Source organism: Petromyzon marinus, chromosome 45, assembly GCF_048934315.1.
Source record: "Petromyzon marinus isolate PM22_M1 ecotype Great Lakes invasive population chromosome 45, UKy_Petmar_22M1.pri1.0, whole genome shotgun sequence".
Taxonomy (NCBI): domain Eukaryota; kingdom Metazoa; phylum Chordata; class Hyperoartia; order Petromyzontiformes; family Petromyzontidae; genus Petromyzon; species Petromyzon marinus.
The window spans coordinates 8,121,107-8,136,461 of NC_133711.1; the positions used below are offsets into that span (position 1 = coordinate 8,121,107).

Here is a 15,355-nt window from a genome sequence, read left to right on the forward strand (position 1 = left end):
TGTTATAATGCAGCGTTACACTCCAATGGAGGCGCATTACTTGGTTCACCGATGGTTGGTGATCGTCCACGAGCGAGCGTTCGGCACGAGACATCACGTGGTGTAGAGGTGTAGGCCCTACGAGTGAAACCAAGCAACCTGCTGGCCTCAATGTATGGGAGGACGAAATCGTTGCAATGACTGATGTTGAGATATTAAAACCCATTGCGCGACTAATATGTTTGCGCACAATGTGAGCTCTCTAGCCCTTCTGGAACATAATTAGAGTTGACACCAGTCAACGGAGCAGTCAGGATTATCTACTTGAATCAGATACATTATATACATTGCATTGTCAATTCACTTCTGGATCATGGCCTCCGTTTGCCATACTGCACCGTGGTGGTCAGTAAGGGTTAGTGAAAGGGGGGTAGGAGGGAGCTGTTGTGGGGGGTGGAAGTTAGGCCAGGACTGGTTCAGATTTCACTCGCCGCTGACGCTAGCCCTGGCCAGGAATGAAGCACAGGTCACCGGGTTCTTAATCTGCAGTGCGCTAACCACCGTGCCACCGCTCCGCCATGCAATAGAGTTACCCTGGAAAATACGTCACAGAAAAAGGCCATCCTCATCGTTATCATCATCGAACACTGCTGATGTTCCAAATCGTTGTCCTCGTACTGTTTACTTTCCTGTTATATATACGGTGTTTGTATTGTACACTAATGCTAAGATACTGGATTGTTTATCATCATCATCATCAGGGGCCAAGGCAGCAACAGTAAGCTCACATTCGAATCGAAAATATGATTTACCTAGGAAAGCCTCCGTGAGCCTCAAGACCGTTTTTTCTTTCTCTCGAGGGCCTCACGTGCTAAATGTTTGACCAATCACACGAATATAAGCGGCACGTGTGACGAAAAAGCCGGAACACCCGGAGAAAACCCTACGGAATACCAGGGGGTGTGAGACACTCCGAGTATCTCTGTGCACGCATTCAATCAACAAACTGAATCCAAATGTGGACCGAATCTATCCGTCGACCAAAATCCAATGCTGTACTGCCACCAGCTGCTCATCAAACCGACCCACAGCCGGCAAGCGCTGGTGGGTCACCCACTTCAGTACTGATCAGTGATGACAATGGCAGCGATGTATGTACGGTATGTTGAACTTCTGTCGCTTCGTACGTAGCCGACCGTGCTAATCGGAGGTGGTGCGGGGAAAGGGCAACAACAACAACAATAAAACGATGACAAAATTATGGCAACAATGAATGAGCGTGTTGACGAAGATTATGAAACTTAACACTGGAGAGGTGAAAATGCACCCCACGTGTGCGGGGTGGGGTCACACCCTGGGACTGGCCGAACTCCTGGCTGGCCACACCCCGAGCCCCCACCCCACCCTCCGATTCTACACAACTACGACTACCTGGCAAAGCCCGGATGGTCAACCGTTCGAGGACTAACCATCTTCATCCGAGATTCGACGAGTTTCCGTGTATTCAGGGTGGAGGGGTCATTGCCCACGTAATGACCATGATGCAAGGATGTTGGCAGTGATGACAATGATGACGATGATTTAACACGCAGGCTTTCGCGACCAATATTGTCCATAATACAGGTTTTGGGGTAAATAAAAATGTGTCGTTAAACCCGCCACCACCCGACACAGCCAATTAGTAAGGTTTGTCACGTGACCAAAACGTGCCAATTCGTCACTAGTACAGCAAACCGGTGTGTTGTAGACTAAACCCACAACATTTACAATTCGAGTATGCGATCTAACCCAAAAACCTCGATGATGAATGATGATGATGGTGAGAATGACGTCTATGACAACACGATGGCGGCGACGTTGTTAATTAAACGCGCACGCACGAGACGTGGTGACAACGGTTCGATCAAGTGGCCCACACCTCGCACCATCATGCATGTTAACATGCGTGTCACTCGGGAAATAAACTTGTTCTGATTCTGAAACATCTGCCAAGCCCCGGTGGTTACCCATTTCACGCACTGAGCAGGCTCCAGCTAGCCAGCTTAGCGTTCGAGATCTAATCAAAGGGAGAAAAAAACACACACATGCAAAGACAAATATCCCCCGTATAGCCTTTAGCAGAGGGCAAGTGCTGTTAGCGAGCGCCTATGAAGAGGCTGGCACGGCACAAGAGGGGATGGGTGGCCAGCACCACGCCCGACCGCATTTGCCTCCAGAGCAGCGATGTCTATCTAACACGCCGCAGCTGGTACTCATTTGAGGCTGAGTCGACTTAGGGGCGGTCCATCACGGTTCAGAAAATCATCACCGCTGTTGGTGGTGTCCGCGAGCGAGAAATCGACCTCGTGTGCACCGCCGGATTTGAAGCGCCGCGCTCTCATTCGCGAGATGTTACCGACCTCGCCCGGTATGCAGAAGGCCGTGGGTTCGATCCCCACCCTATTTGGATGTTTTCCCCGTGCTCGCGTGGATTTTTCTCCGGGTCCTTCGCTTTCCCCCCCACCCCACCCCTCCACATTGAGAAACGTGTATTTAGAGTGTCTGGCTGCTATAAATGTCCACGTGACAAGCGACTCTGCCGAGCTATCATTTGTGATACCCAGGTCGATTCTGAAAAAGAGCCTTTACCTGGCAAAACGAAACACAGTGAAATCGCTAACAGTTATCAACACGACAACTCACGGCGCACGATCAATGCCAGGTTACACACACGCGCACGCACAAACGACGAACCCACCTCCATCTGAGTAGGTCTCCGTGCCGTACCCGTCCTGCAGCCCATTGCTCCACGTGCCCTCGTACCTCGCTCCGCTGCTCATGCTGTGCCTGCCCCCGTAGCGTCCCTTGAAGCCGTGCGTCCACTCGCCCGCGTACACCCATCGCCCCTTGTTCTCCACGCCCAGGCCATGCCTCTTGCCCTGCGCCCAGTGACCCTCGTACGCGTTGCCGCTCGGCCACGTGTAGACACCGACCACCTCGAAGCCATGGCTCCAGTTGCCCGAGAACTCGCCCTGGCCGCGCGGCCCCGTGCACACGCCGTGCCCGTGAGCTTTGCCGTCCTCCCAGCCGCCGCAGTAAGTGCCGCCGTCATCAAAATCAAAGCGTCCCCCACTCATGCATGAAGCGTTCCTCTGCGCCCGAGCGAGCGCAGCCTCACGCCCGCGAAGGAGATGATGTTGGTGGTGGTGGAGGTGGTGGTGGCGGTGATTGTGGTGATGGTTGCGGTCGTCGTGGTTGTGGTATTGGTGGTGGAAGGAGTGTCACTCGCGATGAAGAGATATGCCCCCCCCACAGCCCTCTCAAGAGTGCTGATGGTGCTGCTGCTGATGATGATGGTTGTGAAGGTGGAAAGGACAGTCTTCTCAATGTGGTGACGAAAATGGAATGTTCACCTCTCCCCACAACGGTCGACGGAGATCATTTCCACCTGAACCCGCCTTTTTGTGTCACCACCAACACCAACACCGTCGCAGCGTCCAGCCGGTGTTCAGGGAAGAAAAAAATGTCCCTACCAGCGCAGCCTTTTAAAAAAATAATGATATTACAATCATTGTGAGATAGTCACAGGGTACGCCTTTATCCTTTTCATTCTTGGCGCGTATGATGGTGATCTCCACTCGTGTAGAGCTGAAGATAGCAGACGAGAGGAGATGTTCTGCTGCTGCTGCTGCTGCTCCTGGCGGCGGCGATGCTGTTGCTGTGGTGCAGACAATGTCGATGCTAATTCGGACGCGATTCCAAGGCTTGCCTCGCTGGCATATCTGGTTCGTCGTCTGTTGTTGTTCTTGATTATCGCTGCTGCTGTTTTTTTTTTTCAAATAATATTTTCCGTTATATCGTTTACATAAATCCAGCGGTTGTGGTTGCGTTGCTTCAGGTTGCTTTGCGGTGTCTCAGCAGCCCACACGCACCCGATGCTCGGTTCTCTTGTGAAGGCTCCGCTTATCAGCATCAGCAGCGGCAGCAGCAGCAGCGTTCACCTGAACGGCTGAGCGGATGAAGCAGGAACAGAGAGAGGGGAGAGGGAGGGGAGAGGGAGAGAGAGCTCCAGAGGAAGAGAGAGAGGGGGGGGAGATGCGCACAGCTCCGAGCCCCGCCTGCCTGCCTCCGTTAGGATGCACGATCAGTTTGGCTGCCCAGACGCTCGGTTGGGTTCCTGTGCCGAGCCGAGCCTAACAAGGCTATGTGAGTACCCGGGCAATGCCACCAAAAATAACCTAAGCCGCGTCTCTCTCTCTCTGCCTCTCTGCCCCTGCTCCTCCTCTCTCCACCCCCCCTCTCTCTCTCTCTCTCTTCCAGCCGCCTCCTCTCTGCTGCTGCTCGTTCCCCCAATGTCCGACAAACCACAAATTCGTTACGCTTTTCTCTCGCTCTCCGCAAGAAAATTGTGAGTTAGTGGCGGAAATTCCACATTCCTGTGGCGAGTCTATCCATAGAATAACAACTGTTAACTTCTTCACAAGGTGTTGCTTATATATTTTTTTTATCAACCCCGCGTTGACGATGAGCTGAGTCAAACCCGAACCAGGATCTGAACTCGCCACCAATCGCTTTACCAAAAACGCCTGGCCCAGTGGTTCTCCATCATCTTTTTGGGATTGGGCCCCCCTCCGCGCCCCAATAAAAACCACTGTTCCCCCCCCCCCCGCCCGCTCCCCACCACCAGCCACAACAACACACCACAGGCTACTGGAGGCCACAACACACACACATCACACACCCGCGGTATTGGGCGTTCGTCTCACGGTCGAGTATCAGCGGATCTTGTCGTCACGACGGGGTGCTGACCTTCTCCCCCCACTCCCCGCACAATTCGAAAGTTCTCCCGCACGGTATCCACGACGAAGCCTGTGCTTCGCCTACACCGCACAAAAAGGGCTTTGACCCACGGGTCGAGGGCCCGCTGGTGTAACTCAACCTCAACAACCCCACCCCACCGTCTCCCCTTCCCCTACTCGCCATTCAGCCCCCTCCCCCCCCCCAGCTGAGAGGGCAAAATACAACCCTGCTGCTTGTTAAAACTTTACAGCTCCCGCGTAGAATGCAATTAAATGTTCATTACTGAGGCTATATATAAGTCGGGGCGGGGGGGGGCTTGGAAGGATGGAACGCGAAGAGTTGGGATGAAGTCGCGCCCGACCTCTTTGTGCATCGCAAGCGAAGCAGAGTCTGGTTTGGTCACCTGGATGGGTGAACCCAGTGCCGGATTATCCCAGTAGCAAAAGTAGCTACAACATATGTAGCTACTACATATGTAGTAGCTACATATGCAGTAGCTACGGGCCCCGCACTTTCAAACCCCCAGCGCTAAATGCTTTCAAGCTATCAATTCGGGTTCAGTGATTCTGCACTTGCTCTATTAATGTAGTACTATACCGCCTTCAGCTTTTACGAACGATCGAGTGTTTAAGGTTAGCGATTTGTCTTATTATCTGGCTGATTAGCAAATGAAAAAAAAAATACAATTACTTCACTATGCAAGTAAAAAAATGTGTGTTTTAATATTTATGTGTTTAAAAAAAAAATAGGGCCCCTTTATAACATCATGTTACAGGCCCCGCACTTGCTAAGTCCGGCACTGGGTGGACCATCACCACCACCACCACCGGGGGCTTGCCAGGTGCTGCAGGTGTGTGTATGCGAGGTGTGACCAGGAGATAGCCCTGTTGAGTGTCACCCCATCCCACCCCGAGCCGTACGCGTGGTTTGGTTCCCTTTCGGCATCTCCGGTTTCCTCCGACGCGAAGCCGACCGCTCATGAATTGGGATTATTCCAAACATGCCACGGAATCACGGGCTCCTACTGAAAGAGTGCCAGGACTCATCGCGGCTTCCTGTGGTAAATAACGGGCATTGCCATTCGTCTTACGAAGCTCCCCTCATCTATCTTTTCACAGGCGGTTGGGGAAAGTGCTGTTGGCGAGTAGCACCTACGAAGGCACGGCACGGCACACGATCCGGGTGGGTGGCCAGCACCACGTCCGGCCGCCTTTGTATCACGAGTGGCGACATTTACACACCGGACCAGGTACTCGTTTATTAAGGCTGAGTCGACCTCGCGGAGGCCCAGAACCGGTTTAGGTAATCGTCACCGGTGTTGGTGGCCGTGCACGGGAATCGAACTCGGGTGGTCGGGTTCGTAGCGCAGGGCGCTGACAACTGCGCTACATATCACCTCCGTGTGCCGTGCCGACCTTCATAGGTGCTCGCTCACAGCACTTGCCCCAACAGTCTGATCCCGACTATACGGTGGATATTTGTCTTTGTACAGATAGGTAGAATACGTCTCCTTCACATCTCTATCTCTCCACGTAAAAATCAAAGTATTCGTTTACGGAACCCATCGGACACACAGTTCTCTGCAAGCGTAGAATATCAACGGCATCGATTCGGAACAAGCAAAACTGAGTTTGCTTCGCACTTTGACGCAGTTTGTTCTGAGCAGTACGAAGGCCGTGGTGCCCACATGGGCTGTGTAAACAAATACGCTCATATGTGTAATGATCGACAAATGACCCCGAGCCAATATGCAGCCGGTTGGTAAAAAGAGGCCTCCACGGTGATTGGTCGGTAGGCAGACTTTTAAAGAGATTGGAGGAATAATGTTCGAACGAGATCGATCGGAAAACAGAGAGAGTATTCTAATAATAGGGGTTTCCCCCCTTTTTTCTGGCAACAAAACTGAAACCTTTTTACGAGGATTCATGTCTGCATTAACCACAATCCCTGCATTCAAAATGCAAACAAAAAACATACTATGATAATATATGCACTGTCCTTGAAACTGATTGGTCCACACCAAGCCGTCCCTTGGTGTGGACCAATCAGTATTCGTCAGAGCGGAAGGACTGGGATTGGCTAAAGGAAAAAAAACACGGACAAGAAGGTTCGAGAAAGGGGGCCCGAGGAATATAAAAGGGGAGAGCACGAGGAGTGGGCACGTTTGGAGGACGATACGTTGTCACCACATCTACCCCTCGTTTGTAGGAACGCAACAGGAGGATTTATCCACAAATCTGGCTGTCGCCTGATGAAGCTAGCTGTAATTACTGGCGAAACGTCGTGCTCAGATTGTAAATGTTGTGGCTCGGCTCTTCAACACGCCAGTGTTGCTGTACTAGTGACGAATTGGCGCGTTCTGTTTACGTGACAAACCTTACTAAATGGCTGTGTCGGGTCGTGGCGGGTTTAACGACACATTAAACCCAGAAAAAACCCCTGTGTTATGGAGGAAGACGATACAAGCTGGAAGACACGCACGAAGCCTAGGGTCCTTTATTGTGGCTGTGTCCAATTAAAAGTGTCTCTAACTACTTCGTCGTCAGAGTCGTTACACACGTTATATGAATGTGCAGACGCAAATACGTAAAGGGGACTTTTATTAAATCTTGATTTTAAGCTTTCGTGACTGCAGGAATCCATACTCTTTATTACTTCATATTCTCCACAATGACGCGAGTGATAGGATTGCGTTGCGACTTTGTGGGTCACGAGAGCCGTCAACTTCTCAATAGTTGGTTGCGATTCTAAGAGTTTGCGTAGCGTGAACCCCGGCGAGCCGAGTTTGACTCCCGCACGCGGCCAATACCAGCGACGATTATCTGAACCGGTCCTGGGCCTTCTCCCCTAGGTCGACTCAGCATCAAATGAGCACCTGGTGCGGTGTGTAAACATCGTCACTGGGGAGACAAAGGCGGTCGGGTGTGGTGCTGGCCCACCCACCCCCTCGTGTACCGTTCCGGCCTTCATAGGTGCTACTCGCTAGCAGCACTTGCCCCTGCAGTCTGTTAAGGATGAACGGGGAGTGTCTTTGATGTAGCACACGTGTCGTGATCAGCGTCTAATCAACTCCTGTACAGTGTTGTGTTTATTATTTAGCGTCGTCATCCACACGGAAAGCCTCTTGTTCGGGGCGGTGGGGGGGGGCTTTGCTGTGTGAAATCCCAACTGAAAAAATTGCAGATAATTTGAAGCATTGGGACGTTTGGTGAACTCCCAGCTTTAAATTTCGATTTCAAGCTTTCGTGACTGCAGGGATTCATTTTCTTGGTTCTTTCGGTAAAGTCACGTAGAAGGGAAATAATAAAATAATAAAAATAAAACAGAATAAAATTTAATTCTCACGACGTTTCGGCCACAACGCAAGCAGCCGTCCTCAGGTGAAGAAGAGAGCTGTCGGACGGAGCTGTCGGAGTTTACCGAAAAAAAAAAACCCTCCCAGCTTTGTTATGTTTTTAAAAGTATTGTTGGGTTTATTTTTTGCCTCTGGGAGGAAGCCGGGGAACCCGGATACAACCCACGGCAGAACAGGGTGAAGAGAACACACACACACATTCCACACACAAAGGTGCCGGAGTCTGGAATCGAACCCATGCGCTGTTTTGTGTCGTGAGTGCGACACGATTGTTTACCACCACCCTGCCGCCCCTTTGATAATTCACGATGTTACATGATTTGTGTCCCTGGGTAATAAGTGTAATTTTTTTATTTATTTTATTGCGTATGCCTAAAAAGTATAGAAAATGGCTATTCCCCACAAACTTTGCTTTTGTGTCCAGGTCATTATGTGAACGAAAGACACAAATGCACACCACGTTTTCTCATTGAAAATAGGTATATTTCAAAATATCAATGTCCTTGGTCACAAAAGCAAAGTTTGTGGGGAATAATAGCCATTTTCTCTACTTTTGAGGCATAATCGATTAGGAAATAACACTACCCAGGGACAAAAACACAATTTTGTTACACATCTTGACCTTGTGTTGTTTATAACCCATTTGAAACCCTAATTGGGGGGCGGGAACGAGTATACCTACTATAATCACCCAGGAATGTCTGTCCTTAACGCTCGCGACGTCACTCCACATCGACCAGCCCCCCTCATTAATATTCATGAGCAGGTGACGTCCTCCAAATGGACACCCCCCCCCAACCCTCATTAATAATCATGAGCGGGTGACATCAATCCACATTGAACAGCCCCCTTTATTAATAATCATTAACAGGTGACGTCACTCCACATAGAACATCCCCCCCTCATTAATAATCATTATAAGGTGACGTCCTCCAAATAGACACCCCCACACCATTAATAATAATTAGCGGCTGACGTCACTGCACATGGGGGGCCGAGGCGCCTCCTCCCCCCTCCTCCCCCCTCCTCGGCGTCAACTCACAACCCTCACTACAAAGGCAGAACCCTCACGTCACGTGATCTCCGTAACGCTGTTGAGACATCAAAGTATAAAGGACGTCATGATGAACAAGGGATTATAACCTTAAAATTAAATAGGTCTGCGTCACCATGCCCTTACAAATTGCACACGCATTGATGAAATTAATATCACGTCGCAGTGTGCTTTTCGCTTGCAAGTTTCAGATTTACTGCAATACATCAGTCCTTGTGACGGGCAAAAAGTGAATTATAATGATTTATCGTCCACAATTTAATCCACAATGTTGTTTTTGCCATACCCAGTGCCGGATTAAGCTAGTGCGGGGCCTGTAGCATTTATTATAAAGGGGCCCTAAAAAAAAACACAAATATTAAAACATAAATGTTTTACTTGCATAGTAAAGTAATTAAAACATTTCATTTGCTACACAGCCAGATAACACGACAAATCGCTAACCTTAAACACCCATTATTTTTATTCACTTTATTTTTATTTTCTTTATCGAAAGAACCATATAATACTTAAACACCCAGTCGTTCATAAAAGTTGATGGCATTGTAGTACTATAGTAATAGAGCAAGTGCAGAATCACTGAACTGGAATTTATAGCTTGAAAGCATTTAGCGCGGGGGCCCTTGAAAGTGCGGGGCCCGTAGCTACTACTTATATAGTAGTAGCTACTACATATGTAGCTACTACACGTGTAGCTACTACATATGTAGCTACTTTTGCTACTGGGATAATCCGGCACTGTCCACATCCGTGTCGTGGTCACGAGACGGGTAGCTGTCCACTGGGTAGATGTCCACTGGGTAGATGTCCACTGAGTAGATGTCCACTGGGTAGCTGTCCACTGGGTAGATGTCCACTGGGTAGATGTCCACTAAGTAGATGTCCACTGGGTAGATGTCCACTGGGTAGATGTCTACTGAGTAAATGTCTACTGAGTAAATGTCCACTGAGTAGATGTCCACTGGGTAGATGTCCACTGGGTAAATGTCCACTGGGTAGCTGTCCACTGAGTAGATGTCCACTGGGTAGATGTCCACTGAGTAGATGTCCACTGGGTAGATGTCCACTGGGTAGATGTCCACTGAGTAGATGTCCACTGGGTAGATGTCCACTGGGTAGCTGTCCACTGAGTAGATGTCCACTGGGTAGATGTCCACTGGGTAGATGTCCACTGGGTAGATGTCCACTGAGTAGATGTCCACTGGGTAGATGTCCACTGGGTAGATGTCCACTGGGTAGCTGTCCACTGGGTAGATGTCCACTGAGAACTGTCGCAAAGATCGGTTAGAGGTCACGGGAATTTCCCCGTGGAAGATGACACCCTAGAACTACTTGGGGGATGTCCTTTTATTTCAATCGCTCGTCCCCCCACGTTGCACGGCACCACTTCCTCCTCCTCACGTGTCCTTCACGTAGTAGTGCCGCTGATAGTCGTCGTCAAAGCTGAAATAAGCTGAATTAAGTGACAACCTAAATATGATGGGGGCTTGTTTTTGTAACAACAACAAAAAATCAGGGTCTTGAGACAATCAACTAGCTGCTCTTGAACCCCCCCCTCCCCCCCCGTTTTAATCACGGGTGACCACAATCCGAATTTGAAATCTACATCGACACAGGGTGGTGCTGGGCCACATCTCTCGAACACGGCCATTATGAGTAACCCACGAGCCACCGGGCCACCTTCGGCGATGCAATGATGCCGCGTGTGTTGTGACCCAGCGATATGATTGTGACATCCCTCTTTAACATTTCAAGAGGGGGGTGAAGGGGGGGGGCTGCAATTTTGCCCGCGGATTGTTACACCGCAGCGGAGGCGATAGGTTCTTGCACTTCGACAGCCGCGTCATTCGGCAGCGGATGACTCCGCGTGCCAATTAGTTGACGAGCTCCGCTAATTGGCACGCCGCGGAAAGCCGCGAGCTTGGCCGATCAGCCGTGTGTGGAAGTGGCGACAACAGACAACTGGGGGAGGGGAGCGGGCGGGGGGGAGCGGCCCCCCGCCCCCCCCGTTATTATTTGCCAGACTCCAGTGTCTGTGCGAGCCACCGCGAAGCCGTCACGCTTTTCCTCCGCTCTAATGTAAAATGACTGAACACAAATAAGCAGGCAGTGGGGCTCGTCTCTCTCCAAATGCCGTGCTCATGGCGATACGCAGCACGCGCGTGTGCGGTGGGGAGCGGTGGTGTAGCGGTTAGCGCGCTGCGCTACGAACCTCACCACCCGGGTTCGATTCCCTCTCACGGCAAACACCAGTGACGAATATCTGAACCGATCCTGGGTCTCTACTAGGTCGACTCAGCCTCAAATGAGTACCTGGTGTGATGTGTGAGCATCGCCACTAGGGAGACAAAGGCGGTCGGGCGTAGTTGTTGTTCACCCACTCCCTCGTGTGCCGTGTCAGTTTTCATAGGTGCTCGCTAACAGCACTTGCCCCAACAGTATTTTAAGGCTATTACAGGGGATCTTTGTCGTTTTGTGTTGGCAACAACTATTCACAAGAGCAGTATTCAGTGCAAGACTGAGCTGGAAAAAAAATAAACAGGGCGCAGAGACCTTCAGCCTGGAAAATAGGATGATGGTGATGATGATGCCACTTTTTCTCAAGTGTAGGCACAACCAGATCTCGAATGTTGGCCAACAGCCAAATCACGATTAATGGCGTTCCAATTGGAAGTTGGAAACATTACTCTGCTTTTGATTTAAAGCTTTCGTGACTGCAGGGATTCATATTCTTGGCTCTTTCGGTAAAGTCACGTAGAAGGGAAACAATAACATAATAAAAATCATTATTATTTTATTGTTTCCCTTCTACGTGACTTTACCGAAAGAATGAAAATAATAATTATTGTGTTGCTTCCCTTCTACGTGACTTTACCGAAAGAACCAATAATATTACTCTGTTTGCTTGCTTCCCATGGAAGTTGTCGAGGCAAGGCGAGCCAGCAACTCCACAATGCTTCCAGAAAGACCCATATAAGGCTGCCTAACGCAAATGTAAACGTTTATTTTCACATTGCGACGAAGGCTGTGTGTGGAATGTACGATGGAATGGTGAAGTCATCTTGACAAGCGCATCATGCTGGGAATCTTGCTATGCTTAATAAGACACATTTTATCGGTGATATATATACTTGTAATTTAGTTCGACACTATTAAAAAAGCACAAGATAATGTAATAGTTGTTCCAAAAATGCAATGGAATCCATGCGTTTCACTCTCCAACTAACAGTGCCGTATCAGTGGAACTCTCCAACGCTTTCCTTGTAACACATTTCAGCCTTTGTTCCGTTTTCTTTTTAAATGCCCACAGTTTGAGACGTTATATTTAAATGCCCACAGTTTGAGACGTTATATAGACTTTTAATGAACAAAAAAAACCGTGTGGGCTTGAACTCTTTGGTTCTTTCGGTAAAGTCACGTCAGTAGAAAAATAATAGATCACGACGTTTCGATCACAACACAAGCACTCGTCATCAGGTGGGACAACCACAGCAAGAAAAAAAACTGCTGAAATAAGCCTACTTCAGCAATAGGCTACTTCAGCAGTTTTTTTTTCTTGCTGTGGTTGTCCCACCTGATGACGATTGCTTGTATTGCGATCGAAAGGTCGTGATCTATTATGTTTCTACCTACGTGACTTTACCGAAAGAACCGAAGAGTATGGATTCCTGCAGTAACGAAAGCTTCAAATCAAGATAGAACGCGTCCTCTATTGATGGCTGATGGCCGGTGGTCGAGACTAACGACGGAGCAGCAGTCAAAGGATGGCACCGTCACAGAGTTCGTCCGCCGCCGAGACGGGGAAATGAAATAAATCAGCTCGCGTGCGGGTGCCAGACCGGGCGCTGGCACAATGCCCGTTGCGTGGTTAGCTCCCCGCACCTCCGATTACCACGGTTGGCTACGTACGGCGCGAAATAAGTTCAATGATAAAGTTCACCGATCAGGCCACGGTCGTTGTGCGAAGGGGGTGAAGCGAGACGCCGGTGGTCATTGTCCAATGGCAGAGCGCCAACGCAATTAGCACGGAGCCTGGCAATAGAAAATAAAATCACCTCCCCTTTCTCTCTCCAATCAATTCCAACCCCCCCCTTTTTATAGCCGCCCCCCCCACCCCCCTGCCCCCGTGTAATTGCACCGCCTGCACACTCGACAGCTTCGCCGCTGTTTTTATATGATGGTCGATGGACTTTGTGCTAATAAGTTCTCGTGGTCGCGGTTGACAATAATAATATAATCAACAATTATAGCTTAAAAAGCGCCTTTCACAACATCTCAGTGGCTAGGCAGGTAAGGCCCACTTAGCTCTATAGCTCTTTTTTTCAGAAGAGACCTGGTTATCGCAAATGATAGCTCACCGAAGTGGCGTATTATCACGTGGACATGTACAGCAGCCAAATCCTCCAAACGCGTGATGCTGATTCAAAATGTGGAGGGAAACCCCGCAGGACCCGGAGAAAAACCCACACGACCACGTTGAGAGAGACACGCAAACTCCAATTATACAGCATGCATCAGGGTCAGGATCAGGATCGAACCCACGAACTCCTGCATACCAGGCGAGGGTAGTTAACATTTCGCCACCATGGCGCTCCAAGTTAAATAGGATGGCATGGGCCCTCGTGTAAGGAACTAAATGGGACCAATCCCCGTCCAATTTCGCCACCCACACACCCTCCTCCACACCTCTCATTTCTTAATAGCCCGGCCGCCTGGGCCCTTGTGGCCCGTGGGTCATTGTGGGGCAGTTGCACCGCCTGCACACGCGGCCGCTTTTGTGCGCGTCAACAGCTGACCTAATTTACACCAAAACAACCTCGACACATTTGTCAATAACATTGCCTTGAAATAATAAATGTATAATAATAGGCGACGTTCCGGGCAATGGTGCCTTATAGCACTCAAAACAATATTTTGTCATGAAGTAGGGTCATCGCCCGAAACGTCGCCTACTATAATTTTAGAGACATATGTGGCTGGGCTTCATGCGCGCGCGTGTGTGTGTAAACTATACACTGTGGAACAATTTTGTTTTGTCCCTGGGTAGTAAGTTTTAATTCCTAATTGCTTATTCCTCAAAAGTACAGAAAATGGCTATTATTCCCCACAAACGTTGTGACCAGGACAGTGATATTTTGAAATGTACCTATTTTCAATGATAAACGTGTGCATTTGTGTCATACCCTTACATAAAGTCCCGGTCCAAAAGCAAAGTTTGTGGGGAATAATAGCCATTTTCTCTACTTTTTAGACATAAGCAGTTGAAAAAATAACACTTACTACCCAGGGACAAAAATCGTGTTACATAGTGTCATGTTTGTGGATTACTGCCAATAGCAGGAGCAGCAGCAGCAGCAGCACCAACAATTTTGTTTAATTTCTACTCATCAAGTTTTAAAGGGGAGCCGCAGCCGCGGCTGTGGCTGCTGCGTGTAACGTCCGAAACAAACCCCACCACACGACGATTACAAGGCCCCCCCCCCCACGGTTCTCGCAGAGGCCGTGTTGAGAAGAGCCATGGCCACGTGCGAGTGGCTTCACGTGCGTGAATTATTAACGAGAGAGCCTCCCCCTCTCCTCCGCCTCGCGATGTGCCGAGGGGGCCAGGCTCTTTTTTTTTTTTCTCTCTCTCACTTTTCTCTGTGTTTGCTCAGCTTATGCTTTTTTGGTACCTGCCCCGCTACACAAAACAGAACCACCGCACGGACACACTTTGCTGCAACATGCGGGGATACAAATCGGTGCGTGTGTTGTGCGTGCCACGTGTGGTCGATTCCCGCTCATGGCCAACACCGGGGACGATTATATCTGAACCGGTCCTGGGCCTCCCCTAGGTCGACTCAGCCTCAAATGAGTATCTCGTGCGGTGTGTAAACGTCGCTACTGGGGAGACAAAGGGGGCCGGACGTGGAGTTGGCCACCCACCCCCTCGTGTGCCGTGCCGGCCTTCAAAGGCGCTCGCTAACAGCACTTGCCCCAACAGTCTGGTCAGGCTATACGGGGGATCTTTGTCTTTGTTTTTGTAATGTGAGATGGCACGGTCGCGTGCATTGCATCACCTTGCATATAAACACACGTAAGTGTACAGGGCGGGCGGGAAGTCGCTATACCCCCACCCCTGTATTAAGTTATTAACGTAGAGAGGTTAAAAAGCGGCGTGTAAGAGACATCTCGCCCACCCTGTACGC

The 15,355-nt window shown here is 49.7% G+C and overlaps 1 protein-coding gene across 2 annotated transcripts in view; it reads right to left on the reverse strand.

Annotated features, from left to right (window-relative positions):
- Window positions 1-4,564, reverse strand: part of LOC116952178 (junctophilin-2-like) — a 48,744-nt gene extending 44,180 nt beyond the window's left edge. For both annotated transcript variants that reach the window (XM_032971303.2, XM_032971302.2), the window contains exon 1: window positions 2,717-4,564. In XM_032971303.2, coding sequence (XP_032827194.1) covers window positions 2,717-3,095 — 379 coding nt within the window. In that variant the 5' untranslated portion in view covers window positions 3,096-4,564. The remainder of the gene's footprint in view (window positions 1-2,716) is intronic.
- Between the last annotated feature and the right edge of the window lie 10,791 nt (window positions 4,565-15,355).